We start from the raw sequence: 20,985 nt of genomic DNA on the forward strand, positions 1-20,985 counted from the left end.
CAATTTTAAATTTTGAATTTAAAATTTAGAGAAAATTTTAAAGGATTTTAAAATTATAACTAACGATTTTATAGTGCTACTACAGGAAAATCAAAATTGACGTGTGCAAAATAATCTACATACCAGACAGATATCAGCGAGGTAGATGTTGATAATAACGAAGAAAATAACAATGTGTTTTTAAATGTTAAATTTTAGACTGAGTTCAGTGTGACAGCAACGTAAGAGTATATACCTGATGATGGCCGTTAGAGGCCGAAACATGTAGTGTAGAAGAGAACAAGATCAAAGACATATAATATATATTGTTTGCACTTGGGATGGAGTTTGTATCATTTATCGTGTAGAGTGCAACAGGATGCTTAAATATAATATTTCAAGAAAGCCTATGTTTCAATTAGGAGGGAAGTATTGTACAATATTCTGAGAGGAGTTTTGGATACCCATGAAACTAGTTAAGCTGATTACAATGTATTTGAATGAAACTTATAGTAAAGTCCTTATAGATAAACATTTCTCAACACGGTCATTATTGCTACACCTATCAACAACGGTTCACAACAACTAACGCTCAACAGTTCTCAGCCTTCCTTTTCGTAACTCGTTTTATCAACGTTGGTTCATTTGTAATGCCAATATAGTTTTCGAATTACCTAAAATGTTAACATGCTGGGACATTTATCGATTGCTGGGACGATCATGTTTGTAATGTTTCGAGCATTGGTACAAAGAATAACTGTGTGGAATGCTTTGTGTGTTGTTTGGAGGAATAGGTTGACGTTGTAGCTGAGCTAATAGAGTCGACTTATGTGTATGTGTTAAAGTGGTTATAAAGATGTCTTATACGGTAGGTCCCAGAGAGTAAATTACACTTTATATCAAAGACCAGAAGTGGCAGCAGTGTTTTTAATAAACGTCAAATAAGTAAATACCTACATCAGCGTTTCCGAGTATTCATAAGTGTGCAACTGGCACTGAATATAAAACTTGTCAAACGACGGTCAAGACGATCACAGATAAAATCGCAGAGACATCAATTCGACCATAGTTAAAATCTAAACTGAATACCTCAATTATATAGATACTATGTTACACATGCAATTATACCAACAAGATAATTAGCAATTCATAATTATTCTTCCTACTCATATATACATATACATGCAATGAAGAACTATAGTTATCACATATTTAGGTATAAATTGCACAGTAATATAATTAAATATACCTAAGTATATTTCTGACTGTAAACCCTTACAATAAAGCAAAAATTCATCAACTGAATAAAACGAATTATTGATTAATATTTCTTTTAGTTTTCCTAGGAAAAGTTTCCTGTTTCCATAAACTGTTCAAATGCAATTGTATTATTTGTATTTATGTGCTGCTTTTTCCTATTATACATCACTCTTTCAAGCAACTTAGAAAAGTTTATCAACATTGATATTGGTCTATAATTTGACATATCTGACTTCTCACCTATTTTATATATAGGTCTTAATGATGCATATTTCATTCCTTCAAGATAGATACCCTGTTTAAGGGATGCGTTAAATATGTGACTAAGTGGTTTGCTTATCTCGTCTACAATATTTTAATCTAATAGAGACACCATCATATCCTGTAGAATTTTTTGGTTTCACTGACTTCATCATATTCTTTAATTCTGCCTCAGTTACAGGGATTAATTTCATTTCTGGTATGTTATCATACTTGGAAGTATTGAGCAATTTCTTAGCTTCATTTGTATCAAAATTTGTAGTTACCAATTTCTTTGCTGCTGTTGTAAAATACTGATTAAAAGCATTGGCTACTTCACTAGGATTATTTAGTTTACTTTCCCCCACTTGGATTTCTACTATATTGTTCATGGGCCGATTTATCGCTGCTACTTTATTGATTATCCTCCAGGTTGGTTGTATTTTATTCTTTGATTTACTTATTAATTAAGGGTAATACAATTTCTTTGCTTCTCTTATTACTCTCATTAAAATAGTACAGTATCTCTTGTAGTATAGTTTCAGCCCATTGTCATTAGATTTTTTAACTAAAGTGTGTAGGGTTCTCTTATATTTACAAGATAATCTTATGCCCTTCAGTTATTCAGTATTGAGGGGGTGGGTTTCCCCATGTACCACGACTGATAGTCTATTGTACGTCCCCCTTTTATATCTACAGTCTTCATCCCCTGCCGGTACTGGTGCTTACTATCAGCCCCTTTCTGCCAGCGAGGTTCCAACCTTCTACTGGCAGTGGTATCTAATAGTCCCTTTCTCTCAGAGAGGTCCCCCCCTCTTCTGGCAGTGGTACCAATACTTCCCCCATCTACCGGAGGCATTGGAAACTACTTTGAGTGGGAAATTTTTGGCCAAATTTTGCTCGGAGGCCTCCTAGAGACATGAGGTTCTTTTACATGCCATAAATCTACAACACAGGACCCACAGCTTAAAGTCCCTCCCGGAGGACTTGTTCCCTGAATTTTTCCGCCCTTAAAAATTCCATGACCTCCACCGGGTTTGAACCCACGTACCTTGGGTCACGAGGTGGGAACGTTACTCCTAGACGATATAAGTGCAATCGTACAGTTTTGTATTATGTGAAGAAGAAAAGCGTGTTTAGAATTTCATAAAATAATTTTGCATTACTGTAAGTAGATTGGAGGATGTGATGCTGAGTATAACTACAGAGGTGCACTGGACTTTCACAAATCTTGATACCCTCGTTCTTTATGAGATATTATGAAACAGCTTGAGGTATTTATCATTTTGATAGCTGGAAATTGAATAATTGTGGTTTCTCATTATCTTATCTTGACTTGCTGGGTCTTTCTTTCAATTTGGAGCAATTATGCAGGCTGGAAAACTGCTGTGATCAGTCTGAATTAGTGTCTAAGTGAGGTCAGGTCTCTCTTTCCTCTTGTCAGTAATCAAGAAATGTTTGACATTGCCTCCCTTAAAGCAGTGAACACTTTCCTCAGCCAGGGTGTTGTCTTACTGAGCAGCAAAGTTCATGCCATGTGTATAGGTTTTAACAGTCAGTGACATGCTTTGGCTTTATGCTTGTGCTTGGCCCTTGGCATAGCGCATCCATCTGCAGTTGTGTGAAGAGTTGATACTCTGAAGAATGGCGTCTTCTGGGATGTGGTGCCATGTAGATCTTGTGTGAGCAGATGTTTCGGGGGAACCTATTGCCTCTGTCTTCAGGGTACAAAAATCCACGAGTGAGGAACCAGCTTGAGCAGGTGGCTGCAGACTGAGCCACCAGTCGAAAACACCCAGTTATATAGGAATAGGAGGGGAGGGAAAGTGGGCCACATTTGAAGTAAATAGAGAGGAGAGGGAAGGTTCTGTGGAGATGGGCCAGCAGGTAACAGGCCAGAGCTGGTATAGAATCATGTTGGGGGGGGGGGCTGGTGCTGAGAGAGCATTGACCCGATAGCTGTATTTACAAGTCCAGATTCATTGAAACTGAGGACAAATACATTATGTGTCCATTGAAGAGTGACCTCTTATTTTATCCTTTTAAATTGTTCAACAGTTTTAATGGATGATTCCATCAACTATGATGTCCTTGTAATGAGCGTTTCTTTAATTTTGGCACTATAGTTATAATTGTCTTTGTGAAAATCATAGTTCAATTGTTACAGTCCACCTCTGTTCACTTTTTGTTAATGTGTTATGCCTGGTTTTGGCAGTTGCTTTGTCTGTGCATGCAGATTGGTTTCATCAACAATTTTCTGCGTAAGGTCAGGGTTTCAAAGTTTCCAGGTACTTTGATAGGTTGTGGCTGTCTCAGAATGTTATTTGTAGTGCATATTGGCAGTAAAGTGAAATTGGTGGAATGATAGTGAGTTTTAGAAAATTCTGACATGAATGGAATGACAATTTTGAAAAGTCTTCTGAAGATGATTCCCATGTATTTGATTTGGATGTGAAATTGACATTAGAATTGCTGTAATTTGCAACTTCTGCAATTTTCCCTTCCATTAGTGACCCTAGAATCTTTTCACTGACCTGGCTGTGTTTTGATGGAACCCACACATAGAAACAAAGGTAATACTCTACACCTGAGATCAGCAGTGACCTCATAAATTGCCATATCTTACATATTAGCTGCCTCACTATTGCCACATAGACTAAATAGGAGTGTGGCATAAATATAAGAACTATGCAAAAGAAATTACAAGAAAAAATATCAGGCAGTTAGCAGTGCCAAATGACCTAAATTGTTCCTCAAGACATGTCTGTTGATCAGATTTAGTGGATATGAGCAGTATTAAAACTGCACCAGCATATTCACGTATGTTGATTTTGGCAGTGAATATGTGTTCAGACTTAAAATTTACTATCCTGGTACAATATCTGATATCACACATGGAAGTATGTCAGAGATGAACCAAAATTTAACCCTCTGTGTTAAAAAATGAAAACATAAATGTTTGGTTTGTATGTATATGTTGTTTGTGATGAATGGTTTCACATTTCTGTATAATTCATTGTAACATATTGTGACATGGCAGCTGAAAGAACAGCATAATGGAGTCAGAAGAAATGGCCATTGTGTGGTAATGGCTCGATAATCACGTTTCCATGGCAACAGATATGCATGCAACAAGAGAGGCGATGTTGGAAATGGTGTTATCTATTGAGCCCAACCCAAGGCTATATAGCGAGCATGAACTAGACAATGATAGATGATTGTCTGCAGTAGTCTGAACCTGAAGATGAATTGATGCCGATTACCCAAAAGGAGACGGTGGCCTCCGCTCGGCGCGTCACGGCTGGCGGGGGGGGGGACGTTGATCTGCCTATTACCATTGCGCAACACGTCACACTGCTCCCTCCTTAAGGCTGTTCGTCCCAAATAGCCTAACGGTGCACCCCTGTTCCTTTTGTGCAAAGGATGGCTTTCTGCGTCTCCTCTTTCGGCTACTCCTTGCAGCGACTATTCTTCCGTTACATCTGCTCCCCTCTTAAGACAAAGCTCGTCTCGAGCGGTTCCCTTTTAACTTGCCAGAAGATCCAGTTGTATCCCATTCATCCATCGCTAAGGAGGCCAGTGTTTCTATTAACGGTTCCTCTTTGGAGGCAGTCGACACCTCCACAGTGTCCAGATTTTACTTCTCTGCAATGGGACAGATGTGAAAATTCGCTTCGCGATTTCCAGTCGCTTTGCCCTCCTGAGGGTCTTGTTAAATTCCCACTTACTTCCAAGCCATAGCTGGTCCTCGAAGTCTCAATTCTGGGTTCCTCTTGTAGAATGGTTTGTGGTCCAATTCTTCTTCTCGGCGCGTCACGGCTGGCCGGGGGGGGGGGAGGTGTTGACCTGCCTATTACCGTTGCGCAACACGTCACAATATCTTCAACTGTGGAGAATGCATTCATGGTTACAGAATCTCAGTTATTCTGGAGGTGGTTATCCTGGTGCTCAACCACCTGCAGGAGGTTACCCTGGAGCTCAACAGGGTGGTTATCCAGGATCAGGATACCCCGCTGCACAACAACCAGGTTCTGGCTATCCTGGTGGAAGCCAACCAGGATCAGGTTATCCAGGTCAACTGCAACAGATGGGTGGTTATCCCGGAGCACAGCCTCAACAAATGAGTGGATACCCTGGGGCACAACCTCATCACATGGGGGGATATCCAGGTGGTCCTATTGCTCCAGGAGTCAGCCATGAAGTACAGCAATGGTTTACTGCAGTAGATGCAGACCGATCAGGACGTATTACTGCCAAAGAACTGAAGAGTGCTCTTATAAGTGGCCAAGGCAAGAATTTTAGTGATACAGCTTGCCAGCTGATGATTGGTTAGTATTTATCTAGTATAGTTGTACTAAAATAGAAGTGTGACATGACAAGCATTTATTTAATCATAGTAATAACCACTTTACAGGTTTTAGTTTTTAGCTTAGTGCTGCAATCATAGGTGAAGTAATCACAGATCATGTAAGATTTGAGGCTTTCACAGTGGTGACTATGAAGAAAGCAGTCTTCTGGGATTTGGCACCGTGTATATGTGGTGTTAACCGACGTTTCGGAGGAATGTATCGCCTCCATCTTCGGGGTAGAAGAAAAAATATAAGAAATCTGCAAGCGAAGAGACAGTGAGAACCAGTGCAGACTGTGCACAGTCTGCTGTACATTCCTCCGAAACGTTGGTTAACACCACATATACACGGTGCCAAATCCCAGAAGACTGCTTTCTTCACAATCACAGATCGGTTCACCCAGTAATGTTTGCCCATAGAAGTTACTACCCATTTAATGTTGGGATGTATTTATAATGGTAGAAGTAATAAAGTGAAGGTATTATACACTAATCTTTGTTGAAATTTTGGGAAAATTTGAGTTTACTCTATCCCAGCTGTCATGTAATTTCTCACACAGTGTTAGGCCCACCAATTATCAGTCATCAACAGTTCATTAGCTCCACCCACTCCTTAGATGGCTTGTGGACACACCAAAGAAAACCCTTTCAAACTGTCTGCATATAATGGCATTCCACAGGAAACTAAATTGGACAACAGGTATTCCCCACCTTACATGATAGTTGCATTCCCAAAAGTGGTCGAAGTATTCAAAATTTTTGTTAATTTTTGTCATTCCTGTGGTTTACTGCCTTCAATCTTCATTACAAATTCATGCCATGAAGATGTATGGGGGCATGGAAGTATAACTCCACCATTCTTGCCCTTGGCACTAGGAACATGGAAGTACATGTTGTGTATTTATTCTAGACATATTGCCACGTGTTGGGTGTATAGCGCGACAAATAACTTCACGCCTTATTTGACATAGTGAATTTATTGCACATTCACTCTTACAATCACACAGTTTACAATCTCACAATTAATGCTGTCTGCAGTATTACAATTATTAGACTGCAAATGCTAGACTACGGTTGAAAGGTTGACTGCCAGTCTAACTCGTAACTCGTTACGCGAGAACTGTAACTGACTCGTAACTAGAGAACTCGAGAACTGGAACTAACTTGTGAATTCGTAACTCGAGTACTAACTGTGAATAGTCTTCGCTACTCCTTATTTAGCCTCGTTCCGGACAACACAGAAAACAGCCACGTCATAGGCACCACTGTTGTCTGCCGCCGTGTTTACGGGTGTTACCGGCAACGCTGTCGGGAGTTGTTTACGGCTGCCTAGCAACCGCTATTTACTCGCGTTGCATAGCGACAAGTGTGCTGGGACTATGCTCACTTCGGCTCTGCTAGGCACGTCACGGCTGGCAGGGAGGGAGGGGCATCATCCATAGCGCAACACGTCACAATATGTTTTACCACTGTTTATCTGGTAAATTAAACTATTAGACAAGTTATTGCATTATGCACTACTGGCATGACAAAATGTTAACACTTTGTGGACCAGTCACATAATATTATGCTTTTCGCTTTTAAATGTGGCGGACCAGTCGCATAATATTATGATTTAGAACATGTTATGTTGCAACACACTATACATTGCTCTGGTGCCACACAGATGCATAACTGGTGCGTAATAGACCTCCCGAATGTTTGCTTTAGTAGTCAGTAACATGGCCTCACTGTTTTCCTATCCAACTCCAAAGGAAAATGTCTCTATTCATCTTCAAACTGTATGTACCAGGCAGTAAGTTAGTGGTGCAATATGGATCAAGGATGAAAGCGGTTGAAGGCCAAGCGATCTCTCGGAGAACAAGAAATATCTGACTTGTTCTCTGATGAGCTATGTGACGTGTAGTGATAGTGACTCAGACAGTGGCAGTGACAGGGGACAACAAAGAATTGTGGCCACAGACAGTAAAAGTGACAGTAGCACTGATGAAAATGCGGGTAGTAACATTGCAGGAACAGCCACATGGGGAAAAGTAGAAAAAACGCCTACTTTGGGACAGTTTACTGGAAATCCTGGGGTGAAACAAATTCCTTCGGACCCAATGCAAGTGTCTGAAGTAGCAGAACTGTTTTTTGGAGATAGTTTCTTTGACATGTTATGTCAGGAAACTAACAGATACTATCTCCAATGCCGTGAGGAGTATGACAAGTTATAAGGTGTTGAAGTCGGTGGATGTCACTGCAGCAGAAATGAAAACAGTTTTTTCAATAATCTTTCTAATGGGGCATACAAGGAGGGATAATCTAAAAGAGTATTGGTCAACAGATCCAGTTTTAGAAATTCCCATTTTCGGCACACTAATGAGCCGTAAGAGATTTGAACAAATTTGGTGGTGTTTGCATTTCAATAATAATGAACTGCAACCACAGTCAACAAGCAGGCTTTTCAAAATTCAGCCCTTATTAAACTTTTTCTTTCAAAAATTTCAGACAGTTTATAAGCCAAGCCAACAACTTTCTTTGGATGAATCTGTGATTCCTTGGAGGGGAAGGCTTTATATGCGAATATAGTATAATCCTGGGAAACTCAAAGTATGGCCTACTTCATGTAGTTACTGAAAGCACTTCAGGCTATAATGGAAATTTAGAAATTTATTCTGGTGAAGGCAGAACCCTATCTTGATCAAAATTACCATGTCTATCAAGACAATTATTATAGCAGTGTGGTAACTGAAGAATACCTTCTTTCGAGAAAAGTATATATTTGTGGAACAGTTAGGATGAGCAGAGGCCTTCCTCCAGATCTGAAAGAGGAATCTAAATCCCTGAAACGTGGTGAAACCACATTCAGGAGGAAGGGGGATATTCTTCAGTCCTGGAGGGATGCTCGTGTTGTGAATATGATTTCCACAATTCACAATTCGAGCATGGTTGATATTCAAAGGAGACATGGACAAGTAAAGAAGCCTGTTTGTATTTCTGTGTATAATACTTTCATGAAGGGAGTTGATAGAGCCGATCAATACTTGGCCTATTATTCTCTTCCTAGGAAAACAATAAAGTGGACAACGAAAGTTGATTGTGGCTTATAAATTTTGCCATTTTCAATTCATTTTTGGTTTACAAAAATCTAAACCCTGATTCGAAATTGAAATACAAAGCATTTCTGATGAATGTGGCAAAGGCCTGGGCTACAGACCAGATGGTGGTGGCAGGACGAGAGTCAGACACAGACTTAGTGCGACCAGGCCCATCAACTCCCACCCCATGCAGGCCTCATGTGGACCCCTCTGGGCGACTCTCAGGTGATANTGTATAATACTTTCATGAAGGGAGTTGATAGAGCCGATCAATACTTGGCCTATTATTCTCTTCCTAGGAAAACAATAAAGTGGACAACGAAAGTTGATTGTGGCTTATAAATTTTGCCATTTTCAATTCATTTTTGGTTTACAAAAATCTAAACCCTGATTCGAAATTGAAATACAAAGCATTTCTGATGAATGTGGCAAAGGCCTGGGCTACAGACCAGATGGTGGTGGCAGGACGAGAGTCAGACACAGACTTAGTGCGACCAGGCCCATCAACTCCCACCCCATGCAGGCCTCATGTGGACCCCTCTGGGCGACTCTCAGGTGATATGCGGATACGTACTCTCGTGAAAATTGTGAAGAGTGAACATTCAAAGGGGAAGCATCCTAGGCAATTCCATGTTTGCACAGTTCACAAAAAAAAGGAGTATGACTGTCTACATTTGGAAGTTCTGTGTAATGTCACTTCACAAAGGGGAATGTTTCCAGAAATATCACACTCTCAAGCACTTCTAGGAGCATTGGTAGGTGTTCTCCAAAAATTTTAGTTCATAAAATTAATTAGGGGACTTTATATTAATTTTTAAAGTGAGCAGTGCACAAGTTAGGGTAGTAGGTTTAAAAATGCCAGTCCCCAGGGTGATTTAAATATTTAAATTTCCGGTCCACAAAGTGTTAAGTGTAAAACCATAGAATAAAGTTGATATGTAGTAATTGTAAAGATGGAGATGAAAAGCAGTAACATGTTACATGTTGTTTTGGATAGAGTGATCGTTGCTTGAGGAAGATGTGAGGCATTATGGTAAAGTAGGAGGGATTTTGTCAGAGAATTATATACAAATTATGTGTGNAGGTGATATGCGGATACGTACTCTCGTGAAAATTGTGAAGAGTGAACATTCAAAGGGGAAGCATCCTAGGCAATTCCATGTTTGCACAGTTCACAAAAAAAAGGAGTATGACTGTCTACATTTGGAAGTTCTGTGTAATGTCACTTCACAAAGGGGAATGTTTCCAGAAATATCACACTCTCAAGCACTTCTAGGAGCATTGGTAGGTGTTCTCCAAAAATTTTAGTTCATAAAATTAATTAGGGGACTTTATATTAATTTTTAAAGTGAGCAGTGCACAAGTTAGGGTAGTAGGTTTAAAAATGCCAGTCCCCAGGGTGATTTAAATATTTAAATTTCCGGTCCACAAAGTGTTAAGTGTAAAACCATAGAATAAAGTTGATATGTAGTAATTGTAAAGATGGAGATGAAAAGCAGTAACATGTTACATGTTGTTTTGGATAGAGTGATCGTTGCTTGAGGAAGATGTGAGGCATTATGGTAAAGTAGGAGGGATTTTGTCAGAGAATTATATACAAATTATGTGTGATTCTAGATTTCACTACTGTGTTTCATTTTGTATTGTGTTCAGGTATGTTTGACAGAGATCGAAGTGGCACAATAGATGTAAACGAGTTCCAGCTGTTGTACAATTACATCAACCAGTGGCTGGCTGCATTCAGGACATACGATAGAGATGGCTCAGGACACATTGAGGAACCAGAACTTAATCAAGGTACAGTTTTATTATCTCAGTACTGTGTAACTGTAAACTATTGCCTGTGTACATTATATGTTTATGGAAATAAAACAGAATTTCAACAAACCTGTCCTACTGGACACATGTTTGAAATTGGTAATTATTTTCCAATTATTTTCTTCGTTTATTCAGGAGTCTTTTTCATCTTACACCCACCTATTACATGGGATTACACCACGGCACACTGCTTTGTGACCCTCAAAATCTCATAAAAGGATGTAATAATTAGCATAATAAGTAAAAACTGTAATTAAGGATGTATTAATTGATGTGATGACTAACACTGTTTCTTGCTACCACTGAAGTATGTGTTTGATCTCATTCATTGACAAACAGTAGTCAGTTTTTATGGCCTGGGCCTTAATGTGCCTGTCTGCTTAAGCACATGAACAGAATTTGACTTTGAATTTATACAGTACATTAATTGGCAACAGCTGAGCACCTAAGCCTGTTTAACCTTCAGTATTATATGTATGCTGTTTGACTGTAGAAATGGTCATAAGTTGAGTGATCATGCATTGAAGGCCAAATGTAAATCCCAGTGACTGATTTTGGTTTCATTGTATAACTCATAGCGGACAAGCTATGTCAGTTTGTGGGCAGGTGGCAGTAAGTTTTCAATGAGCGATGTGGGGATATGGCAGTAGAGTTTTGTGTAGAAACATATTGAAAGAGTTAAATATTTTATCATTTGCATCACAATATATATTTTCATTGTTAGTATTTGTATTTTAAAATAAAGTTCTTTTTCCATCAAACATTGATTCTCATAATATTGATACCAGACAAAGACAAGATTTGTATCTTCCTCATGCTAATTTAACTATTTATCAAAAAGTAGTTTATTATGCGGGTATAAAAATATTTAATAAATTGCCCATAGAGATCAAGAATCTAATAATTTTAAAAAGTTTAAGGTTGTATTAAGGCATTTCTTGAACACTCATACGTTTTATACTGTGGATGAATATCTAAATAGATAACTTTTATTACTGTTGTATTCATTGTACTGTCTAGTTGTATAATAACTATATATGTATTCTATGCTCTATATTATTTTATGACATGTTCTATATCCATCTTTGGATCTCTTGAACTTACAATAAATACAAATACATATGAAAGAAATTAATATAGTGCTGCAGATAATTATAGATAATATTTATTATATTTCTGTCAAAAAACTTATTCCCCGAAGGTGATGTTGCTGTCTAGGCTGACATGTTTCAACACATGTTGCCAGGAATATAATAAATATTATCTGTAGTGATTTACCCAGTGGGATGCAACAAAAATACAAGACTTCAAACAAAACTGGATTTGGTTGAACATGCTGCATACTCCTGGAGTTCTAATGCCCCCCCCCCAAATAATTTACTCACATGCTGCTGTTGGCTGTAGTTGTGTTCTTGGCAGGGCCCGGATTTTGATGACCTGAAAATATTAAAAAAACGACCAAAAAAAATCCAGAAAAATGACGTAATGGAGAAAAGAAAGAACACTTCGCTTCCATGTTATTCACATTTCAGAAAACATATGAAGAAAAATTCCCTAAAATGGCCAAAAATGACCTTAAATCTAAGAATTACCTATAAAATTTACATTTCTGTAACCAGCAGCTAATATCCCAGATTTATATATTTAAGAGCATCGCATAGGATACGAGGAAAAAAATGATGTCATCAAAATCCAGGCCCTGGTTCTTAGCAACATTCCTGGCCTCTATCCATCTTAACAGTAACAAAGGTGTCAATATCTAAGGTGGAGGCAAGAATAGTACAAATTACAATATACCTAAGAAGTTTGAGGATCTTAGACTGGTGACTATGAAGCGTATTATTAATTTTGGGATGCTGTGTGTTGTGTTCTGATAGAAGTTTAGCAGTGTTTTGGAAGCACATTGGTAAACTTGTACCAGACTACATGATGTAACATCCCAGAAGACGCTACACTTTACACTGTTCATCGGTGTAGGATAATGATGATGCTGGCTGGGAGAAGGGATTAGGTGAATTTCAGACCATGTTAGGAGCCTGATACTGCCCACATTTTTAAAATTGTACCTTTATCACAGATGAGAGACGGGAAGGTCAAGAAAAATCTGCATTGTATCTGGCCTTTCTCAAACCAGACCTTGGCACAGAGCAAGCAAATATTGGGATTCATATCTCTTGACATTTGATGAGAATGATTAGAGAGTTGCTGCAGCATGTATGTAGCAGCAGTAACAGTAGGAAATTTGTGTCAGAACAGAGCATGTAGGAATAGACCTGAACTATTTCATAAGAATAAATTAATATAATATGAGGTGAACCATTATGTGCACTTTTTTCCGTAATAGCAAGTATTACTTTTTTGACAGTAGGGAATTTGCCTTTTGTCATAATATTTGAGAACAGTTACGCATAAAACAACTTTCTGAAGTCTGAATTTTCATTCTTTTTGGAATGTTTATTTTCTGAATGGCAGAAACACCTCAGTTACCTATTCTTTTTTCTTTGCCTCCTTGCATAAGTGTGAACCAGGCAACTTGCTTACACAGCATGCTTCAGCTGTCTGGTCCTGGCATATAGAGAATCCAGTTTGCTGTGTTTTTATTCAGAAACTTAGTCTTTAAAGAATTATTAACAACTGTTTTGTAACTGTTGCTAATGTAATCACTGGAATGACCACTGCCACATGTACTCAGTTTACTAAATGACATGTTGTATTTGAACATTTTTAATCAGAAACTGTGTCCAAAATAACTGACATATATATTGTTACACATTTAAGTCTATTAAAATGCCAGAAGTTACAGCATAAAAGCTCACATTGTTTGTCCCTGTCTGAAAAGAAAATGAACAGAGCTTGAATAAGCCAATAATATCACAAATGAAAGACAAAGTAAGTATTTATATTCTTTTCTGATCTTGGGCTCCATGTTTATACTGTCACATGTTAGTGACTAGACACCGGGTTTTTTATATTGAATATTAAATTTATTGAACATTTATAACTCATACCTAAAAGTGACTATAACATGCTCTCTAATCTACACTCTAGAAATTACTACAACAAATACTAAGTCTTCTTAGTTTGTTCTCTCTTAACTGGTTGTTACTTGGTGGTGGCTTCTACAGATGGAGATTTCTCTGCAATGGCTCACAGCCAACCACAAACTATGACTACTGACTCACATCTAACTTGTCCTATTGATACTCGCTGTATAGCCTTGACATGAATCGTGTAGAAAACGTCATTTTCCACAGTTCTTATATTGTTGCAGGTGTATTTGTTGCTGAGGAAACATATTTTACTGCACTGTTGCCTAGCAGTGGTTGCCTCTTCTGGCTCCACTATTCCTCCTTTCAGGTGTAATGTCACAATATTTTCAAGACTAAGATGGCCAGCTGGTGTGATGTAAAGTAATGCACATTTCCAAGAAGTCAGGATGAGATAAAGACAAAAATAAAGAAAGAGGCAACACCCATGTTATCTGAGAATAGGATTCTGGCACATTTTAAAATGACATAGATTGTTTAGAAAGCTCAAAACAAGCAATCGAGCCTCCTTGAAACTATGCTTTATCAAATAAAAGATCAACTTTAACTTGTATCCTGAATATGTTGTCCTATAAGTAGTATAAAAATCACAACTGTCTCAAATAAAGACAGATTTAAACATCCTTAAAATACTGAGGGCTTGGGCTAGAAATGTGGATTTTGTTCCTACACATTCGGAGAAACATGGCTCTTCAAGCTAAGTACATGCTTTGTCTTGATTCATGAAAAGTTTGTATAAGCACACGTGATATGTGATTTTGAAATTTGCAGTAGAATTTGACTAGGCAACACAGCTCATCCCTTACTGTCCTAGTACAATAGCAGCAGCTATACCTCAAATGTCATCAGATATGATTTCTACAATAAAGTAGGAGAGCCCAACTGACATCCCTCCCAAAGCCTTCTTTGAACTGTTCAGCTAGACACCATATGTGGTGTGTTCAAAAAGTATTGAACCTATGGTCGGCAGAAATACATTTATTGATTTGGAGGTACAAAACCCTAATTCCCTTCAAAGTAGTCTCCTTGGTAATGCACACATTTCTCCCAGTGCTTCCGCCATTGTTGGAAACACTTCAGTAACGCATCTTTTGGAATGGTGATCAGCTGGGCCGTCGCATTCCGCATGATGTCTTCTCTTGACTCAAATCAGGTTCCTTTCAGCAGCATTTTCAGCTTGGGAAATAGCCAAAAGTCACACGGAACCATGTTGGGGGAGTAGGAAGCCTGACGAACCACAGGGATGTTGTGTTTGGCGACAAAAGTCTGAATCAGATGCGCAGAATGTGTGGGTGTGTTATCATGATGGAGCTGCCAAGTTTTTGCTGCCCACAGATCCGGTCGTTTGCGCCGCACAGCATCACGAAGGCGACGAAGGACCTCGTGGTGGTATTCGTTTATGATGGATTGGCCTTGTGGTGTGTACTCATGATGCACAACCCCACGGGAGTTGAAGAAAACGGCCAACATGACCTTGACATTGCTGCGGACCTGCCGTGCTGTTTTTGGCCTCAGGGATGTCGGATGTTTCCACTGTGATGACTGCATCTTGGTTTCAGGGTCGTACCCATAAACCCATGACTCATCGCCTGTGATCACGGTGTTCAGAAAGTTGGGGTTACTGTTTGCATTGTCCAGCATGTCCTGTGCGGTTTCCAGACGGCGTTGCTTCTGCTCCATTGTTAGCAGTTTCGGTACGAATTTCGCGGGTCTTTCCTCATGCCCAAATCCTTGGTCAGAATTGAATGTACTGATCCAGTGCTTACCCCTATCTCATTCGCAAGTTCTCGGACTGTGATACGACGGTCCTCCATGACCAAAGTCCGCACTTGCTCAATGACATTCTCATTTTGGCTTGTTGAGGGTCTGCCTGAACGAGGTTCGCTGTCCACTCATGTGCGGCCATCTTTGAAGCGGTTGTACCACTCCTTTATCTGTGAGTTGCTCATGGCATCGTCCCCGAAAGCCTGTTGAATCTTGCGAATGGTTTCCACTTGGTTATCGCCAAGCTTTTGGCAAAAATTGATGCAATATCGCTGCTGATGTTGTTCCGTCATTTTACACCTTACTGGAATCCGACAAGCGCTCACTACACGTCCTCATTCATAGGCCAACTGCCAGCGACTGACGCTTTCTGCAGGTGGGAAAAAATTCACGACTGCGCATGAATGTTCCCTCCACATCTCCACCAAAGGGAGCCTCCTGCGCTTCATTGGTTTATGAGGAAAAAAAGAAGGTTCGATGCTTTTTGAACACACCATGTATATCTACAAATTCTTGCTGCCTGCTTCATCCTGGTTTTTTTGCTCAGCTTACAGTTCAACCCTGAAGACAGAGGTGACATGTTACTTAGAAATGTCAGTTGACTTTCAATGGACTGCAAAGTATTAATCCCAAAGGGACAACTGTTCATAACCACTGCTGTGAGAACCTCAAATCCTACAAGTAAAATGTGCACAATGAGAGAGATTTAATTCTTCCTCGAAACTAGCAGATGTCCCTGTTCACCTGTAATTTTGTTTTCTTTATCAGTCTGTAGTAGCCAAAACTTTATACTGTATTTATTGTTAAATTAATGTCTGGTCCTCATATATAGGGGCTATTTGGAAAGTAACCTTCGATGAGCTGTTAACTGAACAATCAATAAGAAAAAAAAAATACTGAATACAAAAAAATATGTATGTTCTTAAGCTGCTTCTCAACATACTCACAGTCAGAATTGAGGCACTTGTATTGGGGAATAAGTTTTTGAATGCCGTGTTGAAGACACCTGCTGATTTAACAAATATGTTCCCACCAATTAAACTTGTGGTGACAATGCACTAATTATGATGTGCTTTCTACTTGCAGCTCTACAGCAGATGGGATTCAGATTCTCCCCAGAGTTCATCAAATTCCTGATCACAAAGAGTGATTTGAAGAACCATAAGCAGATGTCTGTGGATCAGTTTATTGTCGTTTGTGTTCAGATTCAGAAATTTACTGGTGAGCATCGTTGATTATTCCTTTAATAAGGGTATTTCAGGCACCCAAAATACTAAAATTTCCTTACATTCCCATTACATAATGATCTTACATTATGTATTGCTCCGTTAATTTCTGTTAGACTTTAGATCCCAGAGGAAGCATTAGCTATCTGGCTGTTCTGGATGAAATTTCTCATGGTTTTTTTTACTTACAGCCAAGAGCCAGAATATCTTAAAAAGGCTACAACCACTTCTTTCTCAGTTCTTTCCATTTCACAAAACATCAATAAATAACATACATTATAGAGCCAGAGGTATTATTTCTCATATGAGATTTGGGGATCTCGGAGCAGTGAATATTAAGACTGTGATGCCATGTACTCCGATAGAAAGTTACCATTGTTTTGGAGGAATATACTGTCTCCATTTTTAGGGTTGAAAGGAGCTATGGAGAATCTTACATGTCATACTGCATCTGTGTTAATAGTTTGTATTCTGCATGTGTTTTATGTACAGTCAACTCTCGATTATCCGGGGGCGGATTAACCGGTTTGCGGCTTAACCGGGGCTTTTTTTTTTAAGTTTATATGTTGTTTAATATTCATTCACTTTTGTTTCACATGGTGAGTTTAACACTATTTTCGCACTAGTGTGAACCGAGCTCTGCATTATTTCGTCCCGTTATGCGAACACAATGTTCTAGGGTGGGGGTGAAAGAATGCAAGAATTTTTGGAAAGTTTCAAGGACAAATACACCGCCCCAGGTTATTTAACGGTACCATCTCAGTGTGAGAGTGCATTGTGAAAGTAAGTATCAGTTTCTTAATATAGATCTTCAAGTGCGTTAGCAAAATGTCGGGGTTTAAAAGGAAGCGTGTTGTGTTAAGTATTCAACAGAAACTTGAAATTATCAATCAGCTGGAAAAAGGAGCTGTAGTTAAACAATTAGCAATGCAATACGGTATTGGAGAACAAACTGTTCGTGATTTGAAAAAACAAAAGAATGAGTTAATTTCCTTTGCTTCGTCTTCTAATTCAAGCGGAATGAAGAAGAGAAAAACCATGAAGAAATCAACATACGATGATCTCGACAAAGCGATGCTGACCTGGTTTAATCAACTAAGGGCACAGGGAACAACAATAACAGGACCAGTTTGTGCTAAACAAGCTAAATATTTTTTCGAAGCACTTGAACTAGAAGGGAGTTTTGACGCTTCTTCCGGTTGGCTAACACGTTTCAAGCAGCGTCATGGAATACGAGAAATCAGTATTCAAGGTGAGAAATTGTCAGGGGACTTGTCAGCATCAGATCAATTTTGCACCAATTTTGATAGTTTTGTGAAAAGTGAAAATCTGCTGCCAGAACAAATCTATAATGCCGATGAAACGGGTCTTTATTGGAAATGCTTGCCAACCAGAACATTGGCATTTCAAAATGAAAGACAGGCTCCAGGTCACAAATCCAGTAAGGAGAGATTGACAGTCTTGTGCTGTTCTAATGCATCAGGAACACACAAACTAATACCAGTAGTTATCGGCAAAGCGAAAAGACCACGCTCTTTTAAAGGAACAGTAGCTTCAAGTCTGCCTATCCATTATTTTAACCAGAAAGTAGCTTGGATGAATAGAGCGATATTTAAAGAATGGTTTGATTTTAAATTCGTGCCTCAAGTTCGTGACCATCTAAAATCCCAAGGCCTACCTGAGAAAGCTGTGCTCCTCATTGACAATGCGCCCTCACATCCTAACGAAAGTCTCCTGAGGTCAGATGATGGAAATATTTTTGTGAAATATTTTCCCGCTAATGTTACCGCACTTATCCAACCAATGGATCAAGGAGTTATCTCAAGTATGAAGAGAATCTACAGATCAAATTTGCTACAAAAGTACATCGATGAAGGCAATGATCTGACGTGTTTCTGGAAGTCCTTTTCAGTATTAGATGCCATATACGAGATTTCAACAGCGTGGGATACAGTAAAGCCATCTGTATTGAAAAATTCATGGAAGAAACTGATGCCTTTCATCACTAATGAAGATGACGAAATCCATGGATTCACTGGATTCAGTGAAAATGAGATAGCCATAAAATTGACAAAAGTGGCTAACCAAGTTCATGGTGGTGAAGAAGTCAACGAGGAAAATATAAGAGAGTGGTTTAACTGTGACTCGTGTGAACCGGGCTTCGAAATGTTAAGCAGTGACGAAATCGTAACTTCAATGGGGGTGCAGCCAGAAGAGCGGGAAGAAAGTGAGAATGAGGAAGAGGTGGACAGTGTTGCCAGTAAGAAAGTATCACATGGTGCTGCGCTTAATCATTTGGAATCCTTACTAGACTATCTTGAGAGTGAAGAGGACAGTTTATTAAGTGACAAGCTAATATTACGTAGGCTTCGTACGGATATCCGTAAAAAGGAAAATGCCGCGAAAAAGCAAAAGACAGTATTAAATTATTTTAAGTGTTAAGTGTGACCGTAAAAAGTGCTGGATGTTGTTGAACAGTGATTGAAATAACTAATTCATACTGAGTGTAATGTAAAGAAAGTATTAAATAGGCCATGAGATGACATAGAAATGAGGATGAATAAATTTAAATACAGGTAGGTCTATAGTATTATGAAGGTATTAAAAGGTAAAAGGTAAAGTTGTTCCTCTGCTCAACGAATTAAGCCCTACGCCATTAAGGCGTGTGGGGGAGTGGATGTATAGATCCAAATTTTCTTGACCTCGGCACTAGTTGGAGGTGAGTGGTCAGCTTCACGCCCCGGCCGCTTTACCCCCGGGGAAAGAGCCCCCGGTACCCATTGGATAGGAGGTTGGATGGACCCCAGAGCCGGTCTGGACGATTTGGAGAAGTTAAAATTCTTGACCCTACCGGGACTCGAACTCCGACCCTTCACAGTCGTCCAGCCCGTATAATAAAATTTGGCTTAACCGGGTTTTCGATTAACCGTGACTTCCATCCCCACCATTAGCCCGGATAATCGAGAGTTGACTGTAGTTAATTCTCCTGTATGAGAGACATAAAAAAGGTAATTAAATATGAAAGGAACTCCAAGAAATATACAACCTGAAGTGAACAGGGAGACAGTGTTTTTGATATTGCTTTCTGAGAATCATTTTGTTGACATTGTTAGTATAAGGTAGAATCCATGTGACATGCTGTGCCATGTCAAATGAAGGTTACAGGCATGATATAAACATTAAGTTAATAAATACAAGAAAAGTTTAAAAGCAATAGCAATATGCCTTTTTTTTTTCAATTAACACTACTCAGGGATTATTCAGTTTCTCAATAGAAGCAGTGAAAGTAGACAGTGGTATATTTTTATGACAGGTTATTTTCATAAATTCCTAAGTAAATCATACACCCAAGGTTTTGATTTTAAAATTACAGAAAAAAAGTTGAGATTTGTGGAATAAAATAAACTAAGATTAATCTTGTTCTGACTACAGAAATTTTGGTAATGTATTTTAATGTTTCATTGTTATGTTTCATTTCAGAGGCATTCCGGGTCCGTGACAAAGACCATAAGGGTATTATCTCAATTGGCTTTGAAGATTTTCTTGGTGTTGCACTGAACTGTTCTGTATAAAGTACTATAACTTTTCAAACTAAGTGGTGATAAGGCACATAGTCTTGTAAGTGCTTTTGTAATTAATGAGATAATTTTATACTGTACTTAGCATATCTGGTTCTTGTATCATAATTTGCTGTCATAAGCCAGAACATATAAAGTTTACATAAATGCTAATGCAATTTTTAAGAACTACTTTGTTCTGTAGTAGCTTATCAACGTTCTGAGTCCGTAAATGTTTTCAGTATTGATGACTGCATCCTGATACTGTATATGCAGACCCCTTGCCAGCTATAGGGGGGGACTACATTCTGAAAAGAAAAAAAATTGCAGTTTGCAAGACCAGCACCAACTTCCTAGTCTTCTAACTGCCATCTCAGGACTCTCTCATTATGTAGCTTCAGCATGTACTGCACAGTAAATATCGCTTCCAACAGTTCTTCTGTTGTTGAGTGAATGTCTGTTGCAGCACTCAGATAATGGCTACTGAACCATTGGGTAACAATGGGCATATTTGCAGAGCTGTTCCCTAGCAATGGATGTCTCTGCCGGCTTCACAATTCTTGCGTTCAGCAGACATGGCACATTACTCTATCCTTAATACTGCTTGTCCCAAGTAGCCTAAAGCATACCACCATTTATTCTTTTTCTGGTTGATGTGAGCAAAAA

General features: G+C 38.9%; 1 protein-coding gene and 1 long non-coding RNA gene across 2 annotated transcripts in view; one reads left to right on the top strand and one right to left on the bottom strand.

Annotated features, from left to right (window-relative positions):
* LOC117283083 overlaps positions 1-20,985 on the bottom strand; it is a 54,612-nt gene that overhangs the window by 12,172 nt on the left and 21,455 nt on the right. The window contains exon 2 of the long non-coding RNA XR_004514099.1: positions 12,111-12,162. This is a non-coding gene — a long non-coding RNA (uncharacterized LOC117283083). The remainder of the gene's footprint in view (positions 1-12,110; positions 12,163-20,985) is intronic.
* LOC111874350 (peflin) lies at positions 721-20,784 on the top strand. The gene is made up of 5 exons (XM_023869790.2): positions 721-847; positions 5,393-5,807; positions 10,561-10,704; positions 16,623-16,757; positions 20,243-20,784. Exons 1-5 carry the CDS (start codon positions 836-838, stop codon positions 20,332-20,334), a joined length of 798 nt encoding a protein of 265 aa, XP_023725558.1. The 5' UTR covers positions 721-835; the 3' UTR covers positions 20,335-20,784.

The sequence above is a fragment of the Cryptotermes secundus genome, unplaced genomic scaffold (assembly GCF_002891405.2).
Source record: "Cryptotermes secundus unplaced genomic scaffold, Csec_1.0 scaffold49, whole genome shotgun sequence".
NCBI lineage: Eukaryota > Metazoa > Arthropoda > Insecta > Blattodea > Kalotermitidae > Cryptotermes > Cryptotermes secundus.

What these genes read in the sequence shown, in the direction of transcription:
- LOC111874350 (XM_023869790.2), top strand. An exon ending in AGCTTGCCAGCTGATGATTG is followed by an intron (nt 5,808 to 10,560) that starts GTTAGTATTTAT and finishes TATTGTGTTCAG; the next exon opens with GTATGTTTGACAGAGATCGA. An exon ending in TCAGATTCAGAAATTTACTG is followed by an intron (nt 16,758 to 20,242) that starts GTGAGCATCGTT and finishes GTTTCATTTCAG; the next exon opens with AGGCATTCCGGGTCCGTGAC.